Source organism: Patiria miniata, unplaced genomic scaffold (genome assembly GCF_015706575.1).
Source record: "Patiria miniata isolate m_02_andy unplaced genomic scaffold, ASM1570657v1 HiC_scaffold_17, whole genome shotgun sequence".
NCBI classification, from domain to species: domain Eukaryota; kingdom Metazoa; phylum Echinodermata; class Asteroidea; order Valvatida; family Asterinidae; genus Patiria; species Patiria miniata.
Window position 1 is genome coordinate 5,004,241 of NW_024037055.1, and position 19,880 is coordinate 5,024,120.

The following is a 19,880-nucleotide window of genomic DNA, read 5'->3' on the forward strand; positions in this document are numbered from 1 at the left end:
GATAACTTGGTTCGAATTTAAATTAATAGATGGATGGGGACGTTAGTTTATTTGCATGAGAAGAAAACTGGTTTCATTGATCAGGCTTGCCATTTTATGTTTTTCGTTTATCCCGAGAGATACTTTCCTCGGTTCATTATGGATACGTGTAGTTTCATTGCAGTACCCGCTGCTACATCAGAATCGAAACCAGCCAACCGATCCCGGTAAACTAGGTGGTCGAGTGGTAAAATGTCTGCACTTGAAAGCAGCAGGTCAGGGGTTCAAGTCCCACCCGAGTAATTTGTTTTCACTTGGGGGGGGGGGGGGGTGGGGGAGGGGGTTTAACACACTGAGTATACATTGTTTTTATGCGGTGAGGGGCAAAACCTAATATTGAATTCACATCACCCGATGCAAATTCCATCTTATGAATAGAACAAATCAGTTGAGTGTATCTTAAACTTTTTAGTCTCGAACAAGTGAAGGCGATAATCAGGATTTCTTGAAGAAAGTACATAACTTGAATAAAACAATAACGCAATAACACAGTACTAATTTGGAAAAATCATGTATGACTTCAGTGAACTCGAACTACCGAACGTTGGCAAAAATACAACACCCACTTTGACATTGTTCCTTGTCGCTGCTATTTCACATGGGACTACATGGTACCAGTTTTTTTGTGGATACCAGTCATTTCAGTACCCCCTGCTATACAGTGTGTATTTTTTTTTTTAATGCAAATAAAATATAAAGGGATGTCGTAGAATGTGTCACAAGAAAGATAATATAGGTATGGTTTGAAAGATACGCCTTTCCACTTTAAAATGAGACATCAATGTCAAAATCTGACAATTTTTGACAGAGTTACGAGTAATTTTCCAAGAGGGGTCAAATTGATCATGGGACCAAGTTTTCAATTTTAGACATTGGGACAAAGGTAGCATAATTGCCTCTGTGTGGATATTTGCCTCAGACTAGCATATAAAAATGTGTTTAACAAATAAACTCAACACTAAGCACTTTCTTGCTATCACCTCATCCTAAAAATGTTCAGTATACATGTTTTCAAACTGATACCAAGAAAGTGTCCAGATAATCCGTCAAGGGGCAGTTGCTTTGTACAAAAGGTGGTACAATGCTTTCGCCATTAGAGGGGGCCTACACGAGTGCTAAGCAAACAGCTGAATACTAATCATGGCTGGTAACCTGCTTTTATAAGCCAGACTTTTTTTGTGCTAAGCAAATTTGTGTGCTTAGCAGTGCCGTGAAATTGGCCCCCGATAGGGCGTCCAGACTTAGTGCATGATACCATGCTTACAAAGTTGTTTAAATAGGGCCAAAAAAGTATGGAAATGTCCCAATTTGATTTTTTTTTTTTTTACAAAAACATGCCATGGTTTTGTGATTGTGTAACATGTACATGTAAATATATGCCAGTCAATATTAACTTGACAAACATTCCACTATGGTGCAGCTTATAGTATAAATCTGTTGTTTTCTTTATAAAAAAAGGTATGAAATGTTTAATGTTTGTTTGTTCAGTGCATCTATCATACTAGTAAAAAAATAAATGGGAAAAAAAGATAGATAAGTAAATTCTACTTTTGCGTGATATTTTGTCATTTCTAATCCTAAACATTCTTCCAGGTGTTGTTATTTTTCAGCTACCAGACACGGGTAGTAAAATAAAACCGGGGGAAAATGCACTTCTTCCATAACTTACATTACCTGTAACTATGGTAAAATGGAGGCAGTATTCGAAGAAAAAAGTCACCTTTTCCAAAGATGGTCGGATGACCATCGTTGGAAATTGATACAAAAAAATTCCACTTTTCCCAAAAATGACAGCACTCCACGAACCATGAATTCGCAGTATGCCCGACACTTTTATTCACTTACAGTCAAGTTGGTTATTTCGTGACAGTTTCATAGATTTGTTTCTTGATGTTTGCAAATGTTGTTTAAAATACTTAAATCTTCCAAACATACAAATAGAAAACATGCACTACAAGGAAATGAACTGGCCCATGAAACAACTGGTTCATCTTTTTATTTATTAGTACTGCACAAGGGAAGTGTGTGGTAAATGAAATTGACTAAGGCGAGTCCAATTTATAGCTCATTTGATATATATGAACTTGACGTCTGTCTCTGGCGCAAAGATGAAACAGCTTCATTTTAAAATTTTAATCGAGAATAGAGACCCAAAACTTGGCAGGTAAGTACCTGTAGAACCCAATTTCTGCCCATTGGGAGTTTTGGAAAGTTTTGTCCGATAAAGGCTGAGAAAAGTTAATGTTTTCTTAAACTTGGGGCGGCAGTCTGATGGTGAACAATGTGTCTTTCATGTGTTCTCTCTATTCTGGATGACCAATGCCCTCTCGTTTGTATGCATGTCCAAAACCCAAAATATTTGAGTAATGCAATTCAGTCAACTTTCCACTGATAAACTGATATAATTTCTGATACGTCTGCCACGAACACCATATTAACACCACTTGCTGAACAATATGGTGCGATCCAGTTGATCTTGTCTTTGTGCTTTACACACAGTCTCGGTTTCGTCTTGCTATCATCAGACGAGCATGCCCCTTTGTCGCCTCTATCTGACACTTTTTCAGCCCTTTCCTGTTCTGGTGGTTTGTCGCTTTCAGATTTAAGGTTTTCAATTTCTGAGTTCTCTGTTGTATGGTCTTCCGGTTTCAAACCATCCTTGGGGATGGTATGCCTGTTAGTATCCCAAAGCATAATTCTACAGTCGTTCCCGGCGGACAGCAGCAAGTCCTGCATCTGGCCCGGGTATTCGGGTATGAAGGAAACCTGGGTCACGCCGCTCGTGTGAGCCTCCAGGCTCTGGCCCACTTCCAAATCTCGCCTCCCTCTCCTGTCCAGCAGCTGGACGCGGGCGTTCTCCAGTCCGCACGCTAGGAGCTCCCCGCTTCGGGTGAAGTCCACCGAGTGCACGAACGGCGGGTTGATCAAGTACGGACTTGGGGTGTGCTCGTCCTCACCGGCGATTACAACCTCTTTCATGTTCACCGACGCGCGGGGGCTCCCTCGCGTCGTCTCCCAGGTGTGTACGAGGCAGTCCAGGCCGCCTGAGGCGATTTCCCGCGGCACGGTCGGGTGGAACCTCACGCTGGAGCATATGGCGCTGTGGCCCTTCAGCGTCCTGAAGAGCTTGCGGTTGCGCAGGTCCACCACCTTTATTATCCCGTCGTCGTCGCAGGCTGCCAGGAACCCGTCTTTGGGATCGATTGCAAGTTGATTAATATCCTCGCGGTTGAAGGCAAACCTCTCCAGACTGGATTCCGGACATCGAACGTCCAACAGCTCTATGACCTCCCCAGCTGAAACGTAAATGACCGAGGGCTGCTGAGGAGAGAAACACACACTGTTGACGTCAGCCTTTGAAGGGAACGTTCTCTTTGAAGTGATTTTGCCATCTGGGCTCCAAAAACACACCTCACCGCCTTCACTTCCCGATGCGACTCGCCCCTCAGCATCTACACCCAGGCAGAGCACCATCTGACTGTGGCCGCCAGTCCACACTGTACTCAGTTCCATGGCTGGTGTTTGATGCGATGCTTTGTTCAAAGATGAAAGAGGAGTTGGATGCTCACATTCTGTCTGTCAAAAGAATCAAAATCCAAATGACAATCATTCAACTATCAACTAGGCTGTCCCTCCATTCCATGTGATGTAAACAAATACTAATAGTACAGGCATTTTTTCCAACGAGTCTGAATCAACCGAAGTCTTCGTGAACTATAAACTGTGTCATAAACCCCATTGCTGCAAATGCAATTGCCCAGCCATGGTAAAGGAGTAGTGGCAGCCGGCAGATGACACAAATGATGAACTCATCATGCTCATGCTCATTAACTACTCAATTTGTTTCTGTTGTTATAATGTTAGGGGGGGGGGGCATAACGTTACAGTTTATCCCCAACAGTCCTGAATCCTCCATTTTTAATATGATTTTACACACCCCCTAGGTAGTTGGGGTTATTTACGTGACTGTTTTAATGTTGATTTTTTTTTTTTTTTTTTTTTTTTTGCAAAGGAAAGGCACTGAAAGTGAAACACACGCAACATGATATCGTTTAAAACGAGTTGCGCCTGGCCTTTAATATTTACTGTTATGTAACACTCGCTGAGCACTGCGCAGGCCGACCCCACGCGGCGCGCGGCGTTCGCCGCCGGGTCGTGCAACTTTAACCGGAAACCGTCCAAACTGTCAAAGAATTAAATGAGACAAAACGAGACAAAACGGAGGCCCGACAATTTAATTTTAACTCTAGATATACCTCTTAACGGTAAAGTAGACGTATTCAGTCGGAAACAGCTTCTGTTCGTGGCCACGTTTACGTCAATCCGCCGGTATTAAAAAGATTAAATCGTTGTGTTTATCATTGTTATTTATTAATGTAATATCATAGCTCCGTGATTCTTGGGAATAACATTATTTTTGTGTGTGAAATAACATTGCAGTCGGGGGACTAGACTGAGGTTGGCGAGTCATCAGACTAACATGTACCTAGACTTGTCTCAAGTCGCTGGCGATTCTCAGTCTCCATGATGAGCCTGCGCTCCCTTCGAACAATTTGTCCCTTTGAAGTTTGAAGAAACTCGAGTATCATACTATCAGGGGCGGATCTAATTTTCATGAAACGGGGGGGGGGGGGGGAACCCCACGCCTTCATTTTTGGCACCCACTTTTTGGGGACCAAAAAAAATGTTTTGGCCCCCCAAAATTGTGTTCTGGATCTGCCCATGTGGAGGGGTGGGTGTGAGTGAAGGCGTGCCGAAGGTATGGCTTGTTAGGGGGTCCTGTTAAAATCTCTATACTTTTTCTCTATAATCTCCTCAGCAGGGATGTAATATGCAGGCGCCAGGTGACTGAGCAGATAAGTGAAGTGGGCCCCCTGATGATGTCATCTATGTTTAGAGACAGAAGGTTTGACTTGAAGATTCCAATGCTTGGTGCTTGATGTGTTTCCGGTGGTAATTTATTCCATTCTGCAAAAGTTCTTGGGAATAATGAGAACTTGTAGCAATCTTTATGTGCGAATGGTTTGATAAATGAGATTGCATGTTGTATTGTCTTGTAGAATGATTAATTGTGGTCTGGTATGAGTCGGTATTGATGGCAAAGATTTTGTTGAGGGGAGGGGTGCCCCTTGGATCCGCCTCTTCACTTGGGGTACAAACTCTGTCCCGATCGATCTCAAACGAACGCGGGCCCTTTTTTACAAATTGTAGATTTCTTATGATGCCTTGCTGTACCGTAGACCAAAAACAAAAACCAAAAAACCAATAAAACCACAAATTTCACAGATAATTGTGAAATTTCATCAAGCTATTAAACATTCCCTGTCATAAACGTTGAGTTTACGTATCCAGTTACCCGTTACAGTGTTAACAAAGAAATTTTGTATAAGAGTGATTTTTCCCCGATCATTTCTTCTTTGAAGTGCACAATGAACCCTTTTATATAATGCGCCCCCAAATATTAAAATATTTTGTTGTGTACGAAATGGAGATGATGATGATTAATCAGAATTCGTCAACTTTAAAGAAATCCTGAAATGTTGTTCAAGTACGCCATGTTGGATAACGCTCGGCCGATTCTGGGGCCGATTTCCGGGCGCTATACCGTTTTTGCTCTGCGGCCTTGGCCGCTCACACCGTACACGCCCAGCTTTTGTGTGATCTCGATATCTTCGAAGAAGGGAGATATTGATGAAAAGCTTGCAATTGCATGCGTCCTAGAGCGTGAGGACGTTTTGTTGTTCAGGTTCAGTCATTATTGCCAACTGCAGTGAAGCGAGTCATTTTCATTTCCGGGGCCGATTTCCGGGCACTATACCGTTTTGTTTTCCGGCCTTAGCCGCTCACACTGTACACGCCCAGCTTTTGTGTGATCTCGATATCTTCGAAGAAGGGAGATATTGATGAAAAGCTTGCAATTGCATGCGTCCTAGAGCGTGAGGACGTTTTGTTGTTCAGGTTCAGTCATTATTGCCAACTGCAGTGAAGCGAGTCATTTTCATTTCCGGGGCCGATTTCCGGGCACTATACCGTTTTGTTTTCCGGCCTTAGCCGCTCACACTGTACACGCCCAGCTTTTGTGTGATCTCGATATCTTCGAAGAAGGGAGATATTGATGAAAAGCTTGCAATTGCATGCGTCCTAGAGCGTGAGGACGTTTTGTTGTTCAGGTTCAGTCATTATTGCCAACTGCAGTGAAGCGAGTCATTTTCATTTCCGGGGCCGATTTCCGGGCACTATACCGTTTTGCTTTGCGGCCTAATTGGCCGCTCACACTGTACACGCCCAGCTTTTGTGTGATCTCGGTATCTTCGAAGAAGGGAGATATTGATGAAAAACTTGCATGCGTCCTAGAGCGTGAGGACGTTTTGTTGTTCAGGTTCAGTCATTATTGCCAACTACAGTGAAGCGAGTCATTTTCATTGCAAATAATAATTATAATAATAATAATAATAATAATAATTTAATTATATACAGCCGCTCAAGGAACTATAGTTGCGTCATGGGAATTTCTCGAGATGATCATAGACGCGAACTGTGCATGTGGTCTCTGCATCTGGTTCGTTAACGACAACCGACCCCTCCCCTCCCCCTTCAACCAGGCTGGAAACGGCCCTGGTATACATGTATTATGTTTAGAAAACAATCGATTTGGTCGTGCGGATAATTAACACTTATTGACCCATTTGTGTTCTTTGCACGTTTCATTATGGAGCCATTTTTTGGCTTCTCATGTCATTGAAAAAAAAAAATCAGAATCGCTTCATTATTGCGTATGTTTAAAAAAATTATGATATCGGTATTATTTGGGGGAAAAAAGTGTTACAATGTATATAGTGCTTGGCGATTAGGGCCTTGCGTGGCCTACCCCCCCCCTCGAGGCCGCCCCTCCCCCATTTTGTGCCCCTCTCAGAAATTGGGAAAGGTCAAAGAAAGCAATGTCTGTTGGAAACTATATGACTAAGCGATTGTGCGTCCCCTCCGGAAAATCATTGCCTCAGTCCCCCTCCTCTCATAGTTAAGAGTTTTGATAATGCAAAAAGCCTTCATCAGGGACTTAATTAAGGTAATTTTATTTTCAGACATCATAGGCTACTACGCACACGTCTTTTACTGGCATGCAAAATAAATATTGTGGGTCATTGTTCCCCCTTTTCATTGTGCCAGAAGTATACGCTTCTGTAAGTAATTAATTCAACCAACTCTCACAAAAAAAACATTTGGCAAGACATTTGAATGAGACTTATATTTATTCAGCATCGGTATCACTGTCGAACTATTGTCCACGTATCGATTGTATGGTTGCCGCACGAAACAGTGGCAAAATTGCTCAGAAACGACATGGCCATTGTCAACACGGGCCTTATTTAAAATTCGGTTAAGTATTCTGATATTTTTGCTTTTCAGACCGAAATGTCATTAGGCCCTTTAAATTTTTGTTATGTGTGGTATTTTGTTACATCTCCACGCTTTCAAGATGTACCGTACCCCTTGCAAAACTTTGAGTTGAGCCCCGAAAAGCAGACTTCTTCCTTCAACTTACTAAAGTTATTAATTGATCGAGACATCGAGCAAAAAAAAATTGCTTTACAAATTTCGAGTTACTATAGAGGCCGACTGTAAAACGTTTTCGCAGGGAGGCTGTTCCTTGCTCTATAGTCCAACGGAGCTTCGTATTCATTGTCTGATATAATTGTCTGAGCATGCGCGCGACCCTGCGAGCTAGCCAATCGGAGTCGCCTTTAGATACACGTCATTTCGATCTGAAATGGACTAATCTGTTGATTGGTCAATTTGGATGCCATATTGTTTTTGTAACACAACAACGGGTTACCGAAGACCCGATATAGAAGGCATCCGCTGAAGGTTCAGAATCTCGAGGTCAAGACACTGTCTTATTTTGCTTAATTATTAATCGCCAAATCTGCTCGCATGTTACAGACTCTTACTGTGTGCAAGGGCATACCGGTATTCTATGTAGCTGGTTCCCGCCCCATGATCAGTACTTGTAGGGACCGCGAACCAGTTTTCTCGCGAGCCAGATTTGTTTGCGCGCAAAAGCACCCAAGATTAAAACCCTTGTAGACGTCTCAAAACATTAAAAGAAAATTCCTTGAGCATAGAAAAGCCATACGCATTGAACATTTATTACGAGAAAAGAATTCGAATTAATTAAAGACGCGCACTAAATCCTGAAGAGATTTCATGAAGGAAAGGTTTTTTTTGTATTTTTTAGATCAATGTCATTCTTGACATATTATTGGAGCGAGCGAGATAGGCGGTAATTGTCAAGCGAAAGCTTATACGTTTTGTGATTACGCACATAAAAATACTAGTTATCGCCATGCCAACCCTGGGCACGCGCAGAAGGGATGGATGCTTCAGCTATTTCGGTTTAATATGTTTTCACTTGCATGCGCGAGGCCAAGACGCGATCAGATTTATCGGCATGGTTGGGTGCCCTGGTTGGGCATAAGGTGCACAAGGTATTTTACACTCAAAATAAACTTAGATTACCGCGGAACATTGTGAAAAACACAAAGAAATGATGGTAGCATTACCATCAGCTTCTGGAGGTTCTAAGGTCTTCAAATGTGACACCAACTTATTGGTGTCGATTGTGGCGTGCGTAGCAGGAGTCGTCGCCTGTGCCTCCGCCTGGCAATGGCAAGAGGCCACGTACGCGGCCCAAGAGCACCGCGCATTGGTCGGCCACTCGATCGGGAACCACTCGGGGGTGACACAGGCCCTGTGCGCGGTACTGTGTCTGAGGGAAGGCGACGCCCAGTGCCGGTCCTTCAACTACCACGACACCGGAAGGACCTGCCAGCTCAACGGCGCTAGAATGGAGGAATTTCCCGAGAGCCTGGTGGAGGATTTTGACTTCTCGTACTACGGCGCGCAACTTGAGGAGGTGAGTTGTGTTTTATTTACTTTTACCCTAGTTTCAATTTCTGCTGATTGAAATGGGACAAATTACACCTATTCAGAAAAAAAATGGATACAGCAAAATATAATTTACATTCTTCATTCAAATGCTATGATACATCCCTCTGTCGATACTATACAGGGTGAGTAAAAAAAAACCCCGAAACTCCAAAATCGGGACTATTTTTGTAGTGAAGTTCTGCATGTAGCACTTTTAAAATCTAGGATATGAAAGCCTAATTCATAGGCTTTCTCTTTGTACAAGAATCATTCAAATCACTCATGTACTTTTCAAGTTACGGAATTTTAAACTCAGTCATTGTTTTCAAGTTCTGTGGCACGGAGCACAAAAAGGTAAGTGTTTTTTTTTTCAGCAAAACGAACACAATTTACATTATAAATACATCCCTATAGCTATGTGAATTATTTTTGTTTTGCTGAAACGAAAACGGTGGTTGTGTTTAAAATCCCATAACTTGAAAAGTGCATGAGTGATTTGAATGATTCTTGTACTAAAAGAATTATGAATTGGGCTTTCATATCCTTGATTTTGAAAGTGCTACATGCAGAACGTCACTACAAAAATGGTCCCGACATTTGGGTTTCGTGTTTTTTTACTCACCCTAGTGGGTTTTTTTTCTTCATACATAACAAATCGTTAATTTTCAATGATTGATTTGGGGTTGTGATCTTGTTTACGTTTATGAACTAAACTATGAGGAAGCGGGATTACTTCAAATTCTTAAGTTAATTAAGGAGTGAGTGCTGGAAGATCCGTGTTTGTGTTTTTTTTTAATCTTCCTTGCATACCAACGTTTAGCACCCCTCTTTAAGTCAGCAATGTGCTTCAGATTTAAATATGAGGTCCCGTGCTATTTAAAAGAATTCTCTTCTCCTAACGAATTTACAATTGTTTTTTTTTTAATGAAGCAAGTATGCTTTCCTGATCTTGGGCCTCTCACTCTGCGGTCTTCTAAAAAATGGCTTTCAGCCCCCGGAAGACCGATTTGAATAAAATGTCAGGGCGCAAAAAAAGTTCGAATTTTGTAAAGAAATTATTCACTAACGAAACGTGGTGGATTTTTTTTCGTGCGACGTCTCATTGTAAAGTCCGTCACGAGCCGATGTGGCCCACATCGGGCTGGCGTTTATCTCCGGTTTTCAGTATAGCATGAAACGACTGAGATTATTTCTGTCCCCCCCCCCCCCCCCCGGACGGGATGCTATGGCAGGCTACTCCCCAGCTAATGCCGGTACCCATTTATAATCCTGGGTGGAGAGAGGCGAGCAGGGGTGAAGTGGCTTGCCCAAGGACACAACATAATTATGACCAGCAGCTGGATTCAAACCCCTGACCCTCTAATCGCGAGTCACAAACCCTAACCACTTGGCAACACTCCCCATAATGCCTCATTCCAAAGTGAACCGTTGCTTGAAAAAAACGAAATCTATTTTTCGGGGTGAAGCTCGAAATAGTACGTGTGGAATGCATCTTTAATTGTCCTCCGTATAAAATGTGCCTTGGGTCAAACAAAATGTAAAATCGCCCATTTTAACCAATTTGGTGTAAGTGGTGGTGGGGTACGGGAGTGGGGAGGATATATCCACCCCACAAATTTTGGACCGGGAATGGGCCATCGGCCATCGGATCGTACGGGCAATTTTAGGATTTTGCTGTAAAGTCATCCGCTAACTCGCTGAGCATTGTTGTCCATTTATCCCTTTTCTAAAAATTTTTCGAGTAGTATAACATGGGTGAAGTGGTGCAATAAGTGGCGCCACCAACGTCAAAATAGTCCGCCCCCTAAAAAAATTTTTTTTGTGAAAAAAAAACTTGTGAGCCCCCCCCCCCCAAATCCTGGGTGCGCTACTGCTTGTGGGGTACAGTACCGTTCCCTTTGTACGAGTACCCCTGGTGTGTACGGATTTACGCCGCTGTCTGATGGATGATGCGTCAACTCTTATAAACTCATTCAACATATCAAGCTGAGAGCATAGCGGATCAATGTTGTGTCAATCATCTTTCCCCAGTGCGGAAATCAACCGTCAATTATGGACAAGAAAGTCTGACTGCATGCCAAAGTTTGTCTAAATGCAAATTTGGCAACGGGAATTGCTCGCAAACTTGAATGGGGCTTGTGAGGTTTGCCGAAGGACTTTATTTATCAATTTAAAAAAAAGAGACCACGACACCTGTTGATATATATAATTATCTAATCCTCATCAATTGAAAATTGAAGGTAACGTGAATTAAACAGTCAAAATCGGTGCTTTGATTGTTTTCTTATTCACTCATTTCAAATAAATAGCTGGGGCATAGGAAATTCAAATTATAATGTAATTAGTTACGGCGAAAATGTTGGACAATCCTATAATTATTGTGTTGGCCTACATGTGTCACGACAGCTAATTTGGTTTGCCTGTACGACCTGCGGCGTTTAATCAATCCATCGAATAATTATTGTGAGCCAATTTCATTGTCAGTGCCGAGTATGACTGTTTCCATGGATATCGCACAGACACAAGCCCAAGGTCGCTCAAAGGCGTGGGCAACAATGTAGAAAGATCAGAGAAAGAATAATGAGAGTACGTGTTTTTGAAGAAATTACCTTCTCAAGTTGAAAGGAACGTGCGACTTGAATCAAAACTAGAGCATCAACGACTTTATCTGAATGAAATAAAGAGACAACAGGCAGGAGCTTCTACATGTCACTTGGTGGTCAGTCGGTCGGTCCGTCTGTCTGTCCACGGAAAATTGACCAAAAGTATGGTGCTCCGTATGTGCCATCGGCGTCGCATTTATAAACTCTGGCAGGGATCATTTCGATCGATTTCATGCAAGACTGTCATGCGAGACTGCTTGCAACACGGCCAGAGCTAGAGCTCTTTGTGCACTCGCACTTTTTTCTATCTTCTTAGAAAGTACCAATTGCCTCTACCTATTTTCTACCAGCTTATGGGGTTCCTGATAACTATTTTCTATCTTCCTAAGGGGTTTCATGATGCCTATTTTTCAGTCTCCTAGGGGGTTCTTTTTAACAGGAGAGTTCAGGGGTTTCTCTAGCTCTATATATCCACTTTCTATTTTAAGCTCTGGCAGGATAGCTTCTACTTGTCACTTGGTGGTCAGTCTGTCTGTCCCCGGAAAATTTACCAAAAGTAAGGTGTTCCATATGTGCCATCGGCGTCGCATTTTTCGGCGTCGCATTTTCAGCTCTGGCTGAATTTTGATCGAAATCATGCAAGACTTTCATGCAAGACTTCCCTACAACACCGCCATGTTGTGCAATGTGCACACTCGCACTTGTCTACATTACCAGTCACCAATGCATTTATTTAAACATCTTTAGATCAAGTATAGTGTATGTTTCACTTAAAATCGTCCGTTTCCGAATTGGTCATAGAATGAAATTTCCCTATTTTGGAGATATTAGAGTAAATCCCTTTTTTGTAATTTCTTTCCAGCCATATATCGATTTGCCGGAATTTCACACAACACCATCGGGTAAGTGTTCATGCGTTGTCAACATTATTTTGTCTGTCCTCTTTTGAATATGACATGAACTTGTTTGAACTTAATACTTAGCAACCGCGTGCAAAAACAGCCATTACCCGTCATACACATTATAGGGCCCTATAAAAAAGTTTTGAAGTAAGGTATTTTAAATCGTATTTGGAGAAAATTAGAGATCGTTTGACACCTTTTTCTCTCTGGATGTAATTTGTCATTTGAAGCAATAATGCAGGCGTCAGGGAGGGGGGGGGGGGGTTCCCCATCCCCTATTTTGTGTTGTCATTGTGTCCCCAGAATCTCAGAATATTTTTTGAGATATCAGAGGGGATGTGTTAGGCAACAATAACCTCTGTGCTGATGACGTCACACTTTGTTACATGTGTTCTTTCTTATGGGCGCCTAATGGTGAGGACAGTTTCGTAGCCCAATAGAAAAGCGCACAAGTATAGACCTTTCTGCGCTTGGTTGGCAAACTGCATTTTTGCCAACCACGGCCTGCAAAACTATGGAAAGACCAACACTGCAAAAATGAAGAAGAGTTATTACAGATCACCAAAATATTATGTGATACTTGAAAATACAACACTTTCAACAAAGCTACAAAATAATTCCTACATATATGCCTTTTTATTATGTGTTGATGGCGTTATGAGGACTTTTTTGGAAAAATATAGTGCCAACCACGGCTTCAATTTATGAGCTTACGGCAGCCCATACAAAATGGCGCCAATGTTTACGAACAAAAGAAAGGCCTATAACGAAGTGTGACGTCATCAGTGCATAGCGTATAGTCTAGAGTGTGTATTGGGTACAGGGACACTGGGTGTACCCATCTGTCACAAATCGTGCAGGGTATCATATTGGTACAATGGCAGGGAAGAATGTAAATGCCTGAGGTAGATAAGCCAATACTAAAACAAATTTCCGGTTGTCCACTCCCATATCCAACAATGTACTTGTTATTTCGTTTGTGCCGCAGCTTCGGAATGGCAGCTCGTGTTTAAAGGTGTGGCGGGCAACGGAGTGAAGATGTACGACATGTGGACTGCAGCAACCTGGGACGAGACTACGATGGGTGTCGGTGGGAGCTGGCGGGATGACTCGCTGTACGGGGCCTGGAACAGCGGTGATCTGAACATAGCGCGAGTAAGTACTAAATACATCATTCACGCTTCAGGACTTGGTCTGGATGTAAAGGGGTACATCTGCAAATTATCCTCGGCTATTATAACCGTATATGAAGTTAATCATTGCGTATCCGTTATCGTTCTTGACCTTGTCTTATCGGATCACGTTCCATGTGCTTGCAAAGAGCTGAAAGTCATATAGTAATTGAGAATTTGCATCCACGTTATCGCGTGAACGGTGCATGATCCGACGATCGATCGTACAGTAATGTACATTGCATTATGCGTAACGCGCACGTTCTGCGCGGTGTTTGTCTCGGTCAATATCCATTTTTTTCTTCTTCCAAAAGTCATTATACCCCCCCCCCCGAAAGAAAATAACGGAAAATGAAAGATTGTAAACTTGATATGTGTCTCAAACACCTTGGAGATTTGTGAGTATTTTCCCTGAATTTCGGAAGTGGACGTATTGACCTGTCGACCTTTGACCTGTGACGTCATGTGAGATTCCTCAATACATGCTAACATAATTTCTCTCACCCAAAATAACAACATACGCTATTCTGACAAAGTGCAAAAAGGGCTGGTGACTTTGTCACTTGGCGTGTACACTCTCCGCCCAATTCCCTGGCTTTGCTGCACTTAGTTTTGGTAATTCACTGCGCTACTATATATTTTGCTCACATTATACTTTTTTAAAAACTTTTCCATGCGTTACACATGCACGTTAAAGGTAAAAGAAAACATCTTTTGCTGTAATTTTTAGAAATGAGCGGATTTGGGGATAAGTATTTTATAGCAAATATTGTTACACTGACCTGTTTTAAGTTTTGTGTTCATGGATGCTAGAAAAAACCAAGACAAAAGTGCTGTTCCTTTGGTCTGGCTTCCCGACGCTACTTCAGACAAAACGGAGCAATTTGTAGACTTCGGGGAATTGTCAGGTCAGGGAACCAGACTAGCTGGCTTGCTCCCGTTCACGGATGGATATAAACCGATTGATAAAAAAATACACTTTTCTCGAAAATGACAGCACGCCAGGTACCATAACTTCACAGGATGCTTGAGACTATTATTCACCTACAGTCAAGTAAGGTATTTCATCATAATTTGGTATAGTTTCGGTTTTTGAAGTTTGTAAATGTTGTATAATTACCTTTAAGGTCAAACTGTCCCTCTGCGATGCCAATATTGGCAGTGGAGCCGAATTAATCTTCGACGGAACTGGCTCAGATGTCAGCAGTTGGTTCAGCAAGGATCGCCTCATCTCAAACCCCTGGCAGGACCTCATCTCGACCGCGACAAACTACTTCAGCATCTATGGGCATCCTCTAGAGTATGTACACACTGCAAAAACTGTTTAGCAATTAAACACTCTTCTAAACACTTTCTTGCTATCACTTTGTGAATTTACATGTATACTACAACATATTATGTTTAGAGTATTGATGGATCATTTTGCAATTGAACATTGATGTTTAGGAATTGCACACGTAATGTTTAGCAGACTTTAGCTTCTAAACATACAAAGTGATAGCAAGATAGTGTTTAATTGCTCAACACAGTTTGTTGGGTGCAGTTTCTGTTCTCACGAGGATAGAAAAAAAGGCAACTGATCATTAGTATATGGTTCCCTGACCTTACGATCCCCGACGTCTTTTGTTATATCGTAGGTCAGGTTATAAATGTCACATTCCACAGACTTGTATGCGAATCACCGTACATCGAGTCCGAGTCCGAGTCACCTCTCCCGAGTCTGAGTCCTAGTCCCGGTCATGCAGGTCGAGTCCAAGTCCTGAGTCATGCAGGTCGAGTCCGAGTCCTGAGTCATGCAGGTCGAGTCCAAGTCCGAGTCACGATCGAGTCACCAAATATATAACTGGAAATACATTTCGAGGTACTGTTAAACCTCACATTGTAAATGTTTCCATTTTTTTCCACAGCTTTTTTCTAATTTAATGAATTTGAAATACATGTATAACATGTCAAAAAATTAATATATATGGCAAGACACCGGTGTCTGGAGAGGATAATCTGGCACCAGACACCATCAAGCTTGCTTGTGTGGACGCTGGGGTACATGTTTCGGTAAATTGATTTCTCAAATTAAGATATCGGAAACAAGTCAGCCGCACGCGCATTATAAGGTACGCAGATGCGTTTCTTCTGCACCGCAAAGGCGTATCGTTTGCTTAGGAGAGGATCGTCTTCAAAATAAATTATAATGGGGGGGGGATGAGTGTTTTGTGGTAATTGGTCGAATCCCAAGGCATGCAGGTCGAATCCGAGTCCAAGTCTGAGTCCGCAGGGTTGAGTGCGAGTCCGAGTCCGAGTCATTTGTCATCGTGACTGAGTCCGAGTCCATGTCACGGAAAATGGGACTCGAGTCGGACTCATCAGTCCGAGTTCGAGTCACGAGTCATGCAAGTCTGACAGTCACAAAACATGAACATGAAGCAAATTAAGGCTCTGCACTCGGCCGATCAGCCGGTCGAGTGCATCCTTCCGAGGTTTTTACTTCTATCATTATCTCCCATCTTTTCCCCATCTTCCACACGTTAAGAGATCGCCGGTTCTTCATCAATCGTCGGTACGGGAACTGCGTTGGAGATTACGGCTGGCTGGTCGTGACGGAGTCCAATTCGCATTTTGACTGCGAGTGGGATCGTTCGTCCGCAAAGTACCCCTACCCGATCATACTATACAGCAGGACGGCGGGCAATGTTCAGTGGCACAAAGTAATAACTGAAGGTACGTATAAGGGTTATGTTCGGTAGACTAATTCGTCCACCAGCTACTGCGATAGGATTACCGATGTTTATACATGTATATACTGATACGCTCGCGCACAGGTTGAGTTTCCCTTGGCGACGCTGAGGCCAAGTCAAAGACCGGTTGAGGTCCAAGACAGTTTGAGACCCAAGGTCCAAGACGGTCTTTATAGACCGGTTATTAAGCTGCCGTGATGGTACGGGCGCTATGAACAAGATAAGTCATATCCGAGCATACCTCACGCGCGCATTAGGTTCAATAAATCTCCCGGTGTATGCTCATAATTTCTCGGCCACATTTGATCGTCTTTGATCGTACATCGCCTGAATGCCGCTTTCCCCACGCTTGCCAGGGAAGAGGAACCGCTTGAATTAGGGGAACGAAATTCAAAGTCTAGTCTTGAGCCAAGGCTAACACGCCACTGGCAATAGGCCTAACCTTCACCAATGTTTGTTTTCGCATGCATGCAACCAAGCAGGCATGTGTCACTGTTGCCAACGTATTGGTGCTTTACTTCCCATTAAAATATCCTCGAGATTCACAGCTTTAACGGAGTCGTTTTCGATGCTTTTCTTTTTCGACCTTCAACACCTTAGCGCGAAATGCTCCCTCAAATTATCTCTGGAATTAACTTGAATCATGGAGGTAACCTCTAATTGCAAGCTCCTTGGATGCAAGCCTGGGTCAGCACTTCCGCCTGCGCAGCACCCGTGCGCAAGAAACCCGCGTACATTACTTATGGCAAGTGACTTATACCCACAATGCTTTTCGACGCCGACATTTGCTGCACAAAAGGTCTCCAGTCCCGTTAAATTGGGTGGCGGTGTTTTTCCCCATTGTGGAAAGTGTTCTCCCTGTGTTATGATTTCGTTGTTTTTTTGTTTTGTTACAATTATTTTGACAGGTACTGATACAGTCGGACGTGCGGACTACCTAACCATCCATATCGATGTCGAGTAACAATTCCAGAGATTGACCAGAACAAAACTTATTATGATTATTAAAAAAAAAAAATTGACATTACTATTGATTAAACTTTATGCAACGCCTAAATACATCCCCGTCATCTGATGGGTCGTTGATCGCGTGTCATTGAATTATTCATCCCTGGGACCAACCCACGGCCTAGTCTGAGTATCACCCTTTGTCCAACGGAGCCCTGTCGATATCCAACGCCTGTGGTTTTTATGTGAGCACTGCAAAATGTATGCGACCCTACGCCAGCCAATCTGAGTTGACTTTAGAAATTGTGACGTCATTTCGATCAGAAATGTGGACTAAGCTTTTGATTGGTCAACTTGGCTGACATGTTTTTGTAATACAACAACGGGTTACAGAAGACCAGATACAAGGCACCGCTGAATGGTCAGAATCTGGAGGCCAAGACGCGGTTTAGTTTTGCATAATTAAATTGCCGAATCTGTTCGCATATCATAGACTCCTGCTGTGGATTATTCCGGCCTCAGCGCAAAAATAGAAGTTCGATTTTACGGTTAATAGAAGGGATTGGTGGCGCTATAACACGGCTCTGATGGCTCTGGTGCTGTATATCCATTCACTCAAAAATAGAACATTAACGTAAGCACCAATTTGCAAGTTACCAATCAGATGACGAGGATTTATTCAGGTGTTGTATAAAACAATACTCGGTTTTGCCTCGTGGAATGGAACATTCCATCTGTCACTTCATGAAATTATTCCTTACAATTGCAGGAGAATAGGGCCTAATGTAGTTGCCTCTGTTGTATATAATATAATGCACACAAAAGCATAGCGAAAAAGAATTATGTAAAAATTCGCTTTAGCTTGGAAGTTAAAAAGTGATATGATCATCAGAACAGTATAGCATTACATGATACTACATGCATATGTTGTTTAATCCACATATTCATGCTCTTAACAGCTATGCGCAATGCTATGGGACAAATAATGAATAAAACGGACTTTTATATCTAACTCATAAATACTTAATTCATACAATAATTACCCATTCTTATTGGTTGAGAGCCACTTTTCTTGTGTCGCATGCAATTTGGACTCCTATGTAGTCTGGTCCATTTTACCCTTTTATTGGTTGAACGGTCACAATCCTCACTTTTTAGGCATTATGTACAATACTACCAATGAGTCAAATTCATACTACACCGTCACCGCCGCAAGTTCTGCGCCACATCACGCAATAGGCGCTACGCACGCGCCAATCTTCTTATACGGAGTTGTCTACTACTACTCGCGAGAGGCACCTACCATAACATAGCTAGAGGGGTGTTTCGAAAAACATGAAGTAAAATATTATTGTTGAACAAAATCTTTCGAAATTTATTCTTTTGACATTCGGACTTCAAAAGGTATATTTTAGTTATTATCAAGTTGGGTAATTATCAGCATCAAGCCTCCAAGCCGGTCTTAAACGTATTGTTTAAAACCAGCCAAGCATTTTATCCCTTATTATTCATGCCAGCAGACACACACTAACATAGCTGTGTGGACGAAATAAAAGACTATGTATATTGTTTAGAAACCACGATCGAACAGAAAGTCAACACAAAGGTTAAACTGGAGTACATTGTCTAATTGGTTCATCCCTTTAGTATTGTAAAATATTAATGCATGTATTTCATTATGGTGTAATATAATAATTATATTAAAATATTTGATGTACTAGCAAGAATAAGTAATGTTATTAGCACTTCTGTATATAATTAACACACACGAACTAAAATGCGCAAACCAGACTGCAGCTGAGTAAGTTATGAAAAGAATTGAGAATACAGTATTTAAAAATTCACTTATTTAATGAAAAATTGGAAGTACATGCACCTGTTTTTTTGTTGAATAGTATTATTAGAAATGGCATTCGGGTTTTTTTTATACTTCATGTAAAATAACATTCCCAAGTAGATTAACAATTGATAGTAGTTGGTCAATGTACCAAATAAAAAAAGATGAAATACAAATCCGAATCACCTTATAATTCATACTTTCTGATTGAAGGCATGCACGGGGGTAACAAGTGAAGTGCCCGGAGTCTGTGTGTGTGAGTATGTAAACACCGGCAATCGTGGACCTAGGACAAAAGGGTTAGGGCACAAACAATACCTCCACGATTGACTGATAGTCCATGATTGAAATTCGTGTACAAAACCAATGAGAGATGTTGCTAAAAAGTTACAAAGGAATGAGGATTAGGGACGATAGGGGGTCCACGATTTCCGTTGTTTACACAGATGTACGGGGGGGGGGGGTACCACACGTATTGCAGTAAAAAAAAAAAAAAAAACCGGAACAGCGACCCAAGTGCCAGATCCGGGGGATGCTGAGAGAAATGAAACCCCTCCCCCAACGCAACTGTCCCCCTTAGCCCCCCCCTTCACCTATTTAATTAGCCACCACGCCCCTTCTGCGCCAGGACGAACAGCGCCACCTTGTGACACATGGTGTCCAGTCTTGTCCGTTCACTCGTCCACCGTGACGGCGCCCTCTCCCCAGGGCGCTGATGG

At 42.3% G+C, this 19,880-nt stretch overlaps 2 protein-coding genes across 3 annotated transcripts; one reads left to right on the forward strand and one right to left on the reverse strand.

Annotated features, from left to right (window-relative positions):
• Positions 1-1,990: 1,990 nt before the first annotated feature.
• LOC119723580 (WD repeat-containing protein 53-like) lies at positions 1,991-4,485 on the reverse strand. Of its 2 annotated transcripts, none has more exons than XM_038194304.1 (2): positions 4,304-4,485; positions 1,991-3,615 (listed from the first exon to the last, which is right to left on the reverse strand). In XM_038194304.1, exon 2 carries the CDS (start codon positions 3,550-3,552, stop codon positions 2,413-2,415), a length of 1,140 nt encoding a protein of 379 aa, XP_038050232.1. In that variant the 5' UTR covers positions 3,553-3,615; positions 4,304-4,485; the 3' UTR covers positions 1,991-2,412. The 2 variants fall into 2 exon arrangements, with proteins under 2 accessions (XP_038050232.1, XP_038050231.1); XM_038194303.1 differs by having other exon boundaries at positions 1,992-3,615; positions 4,296-4,485.
• Positions 4,486-8,211: 3,726 nt separating this feature from the next.
• LOC119723582 lies at positions 8,212-19,343 on the forward strand. Its single transcript, XM_038194305.1, has 6 exons — positions 8,212-8,953; positions 12,433-12,472; positions 13,461-13,627; positions 14,772-14,944; positions 16,172-16,359; positions 17,285-19,343. Exons 1-6 carry the CDS (start codon positions 8,585-8,587, stop codon positions 17,338-17,340), a joined length of 993 nt encoding a protein of 330 aa, XP_038050233.1. The 5' UTR covers positions 8,212-8,584; the 3' UTR covers positions 17,341-19,343.
• The last annotated feature ends 537 nt before the right edge of the window (positions 19,344-19,880 follow it).

Bases quoted from the DNA above. Each gene is read 5' to 3' on its own strand.
- LOC119723580 (XM_038194304.1), bottom strand. From the start codon at position 3,552: ATGGAACTGAGTACAGTGTGGACTGGCGGCCACAGTCAGATGGTGCTC.
- LOC119723582 (XM_038194305.1), top strand. From the start codon at position 8,585: ATGATGGTAGCATTACCATCAGCTTCTGGAGGTTCTAAGGTCTTCAAA. The intron at 8,954-12,432 runs GTGAGTTGTGTT...ATTTCTTTCCAG, and splicing joins ACGGCGCGCAACTTGAGGAG to CCATATATCGATTTGCCGGA. The intron at 12,473-13,460 runs GTAAGTGTTCAT...TTTGTGCCGCAG, and splicing joins ATTTCACACAACACCATCGG to CTTCGGAATGGCAGCTCGTG.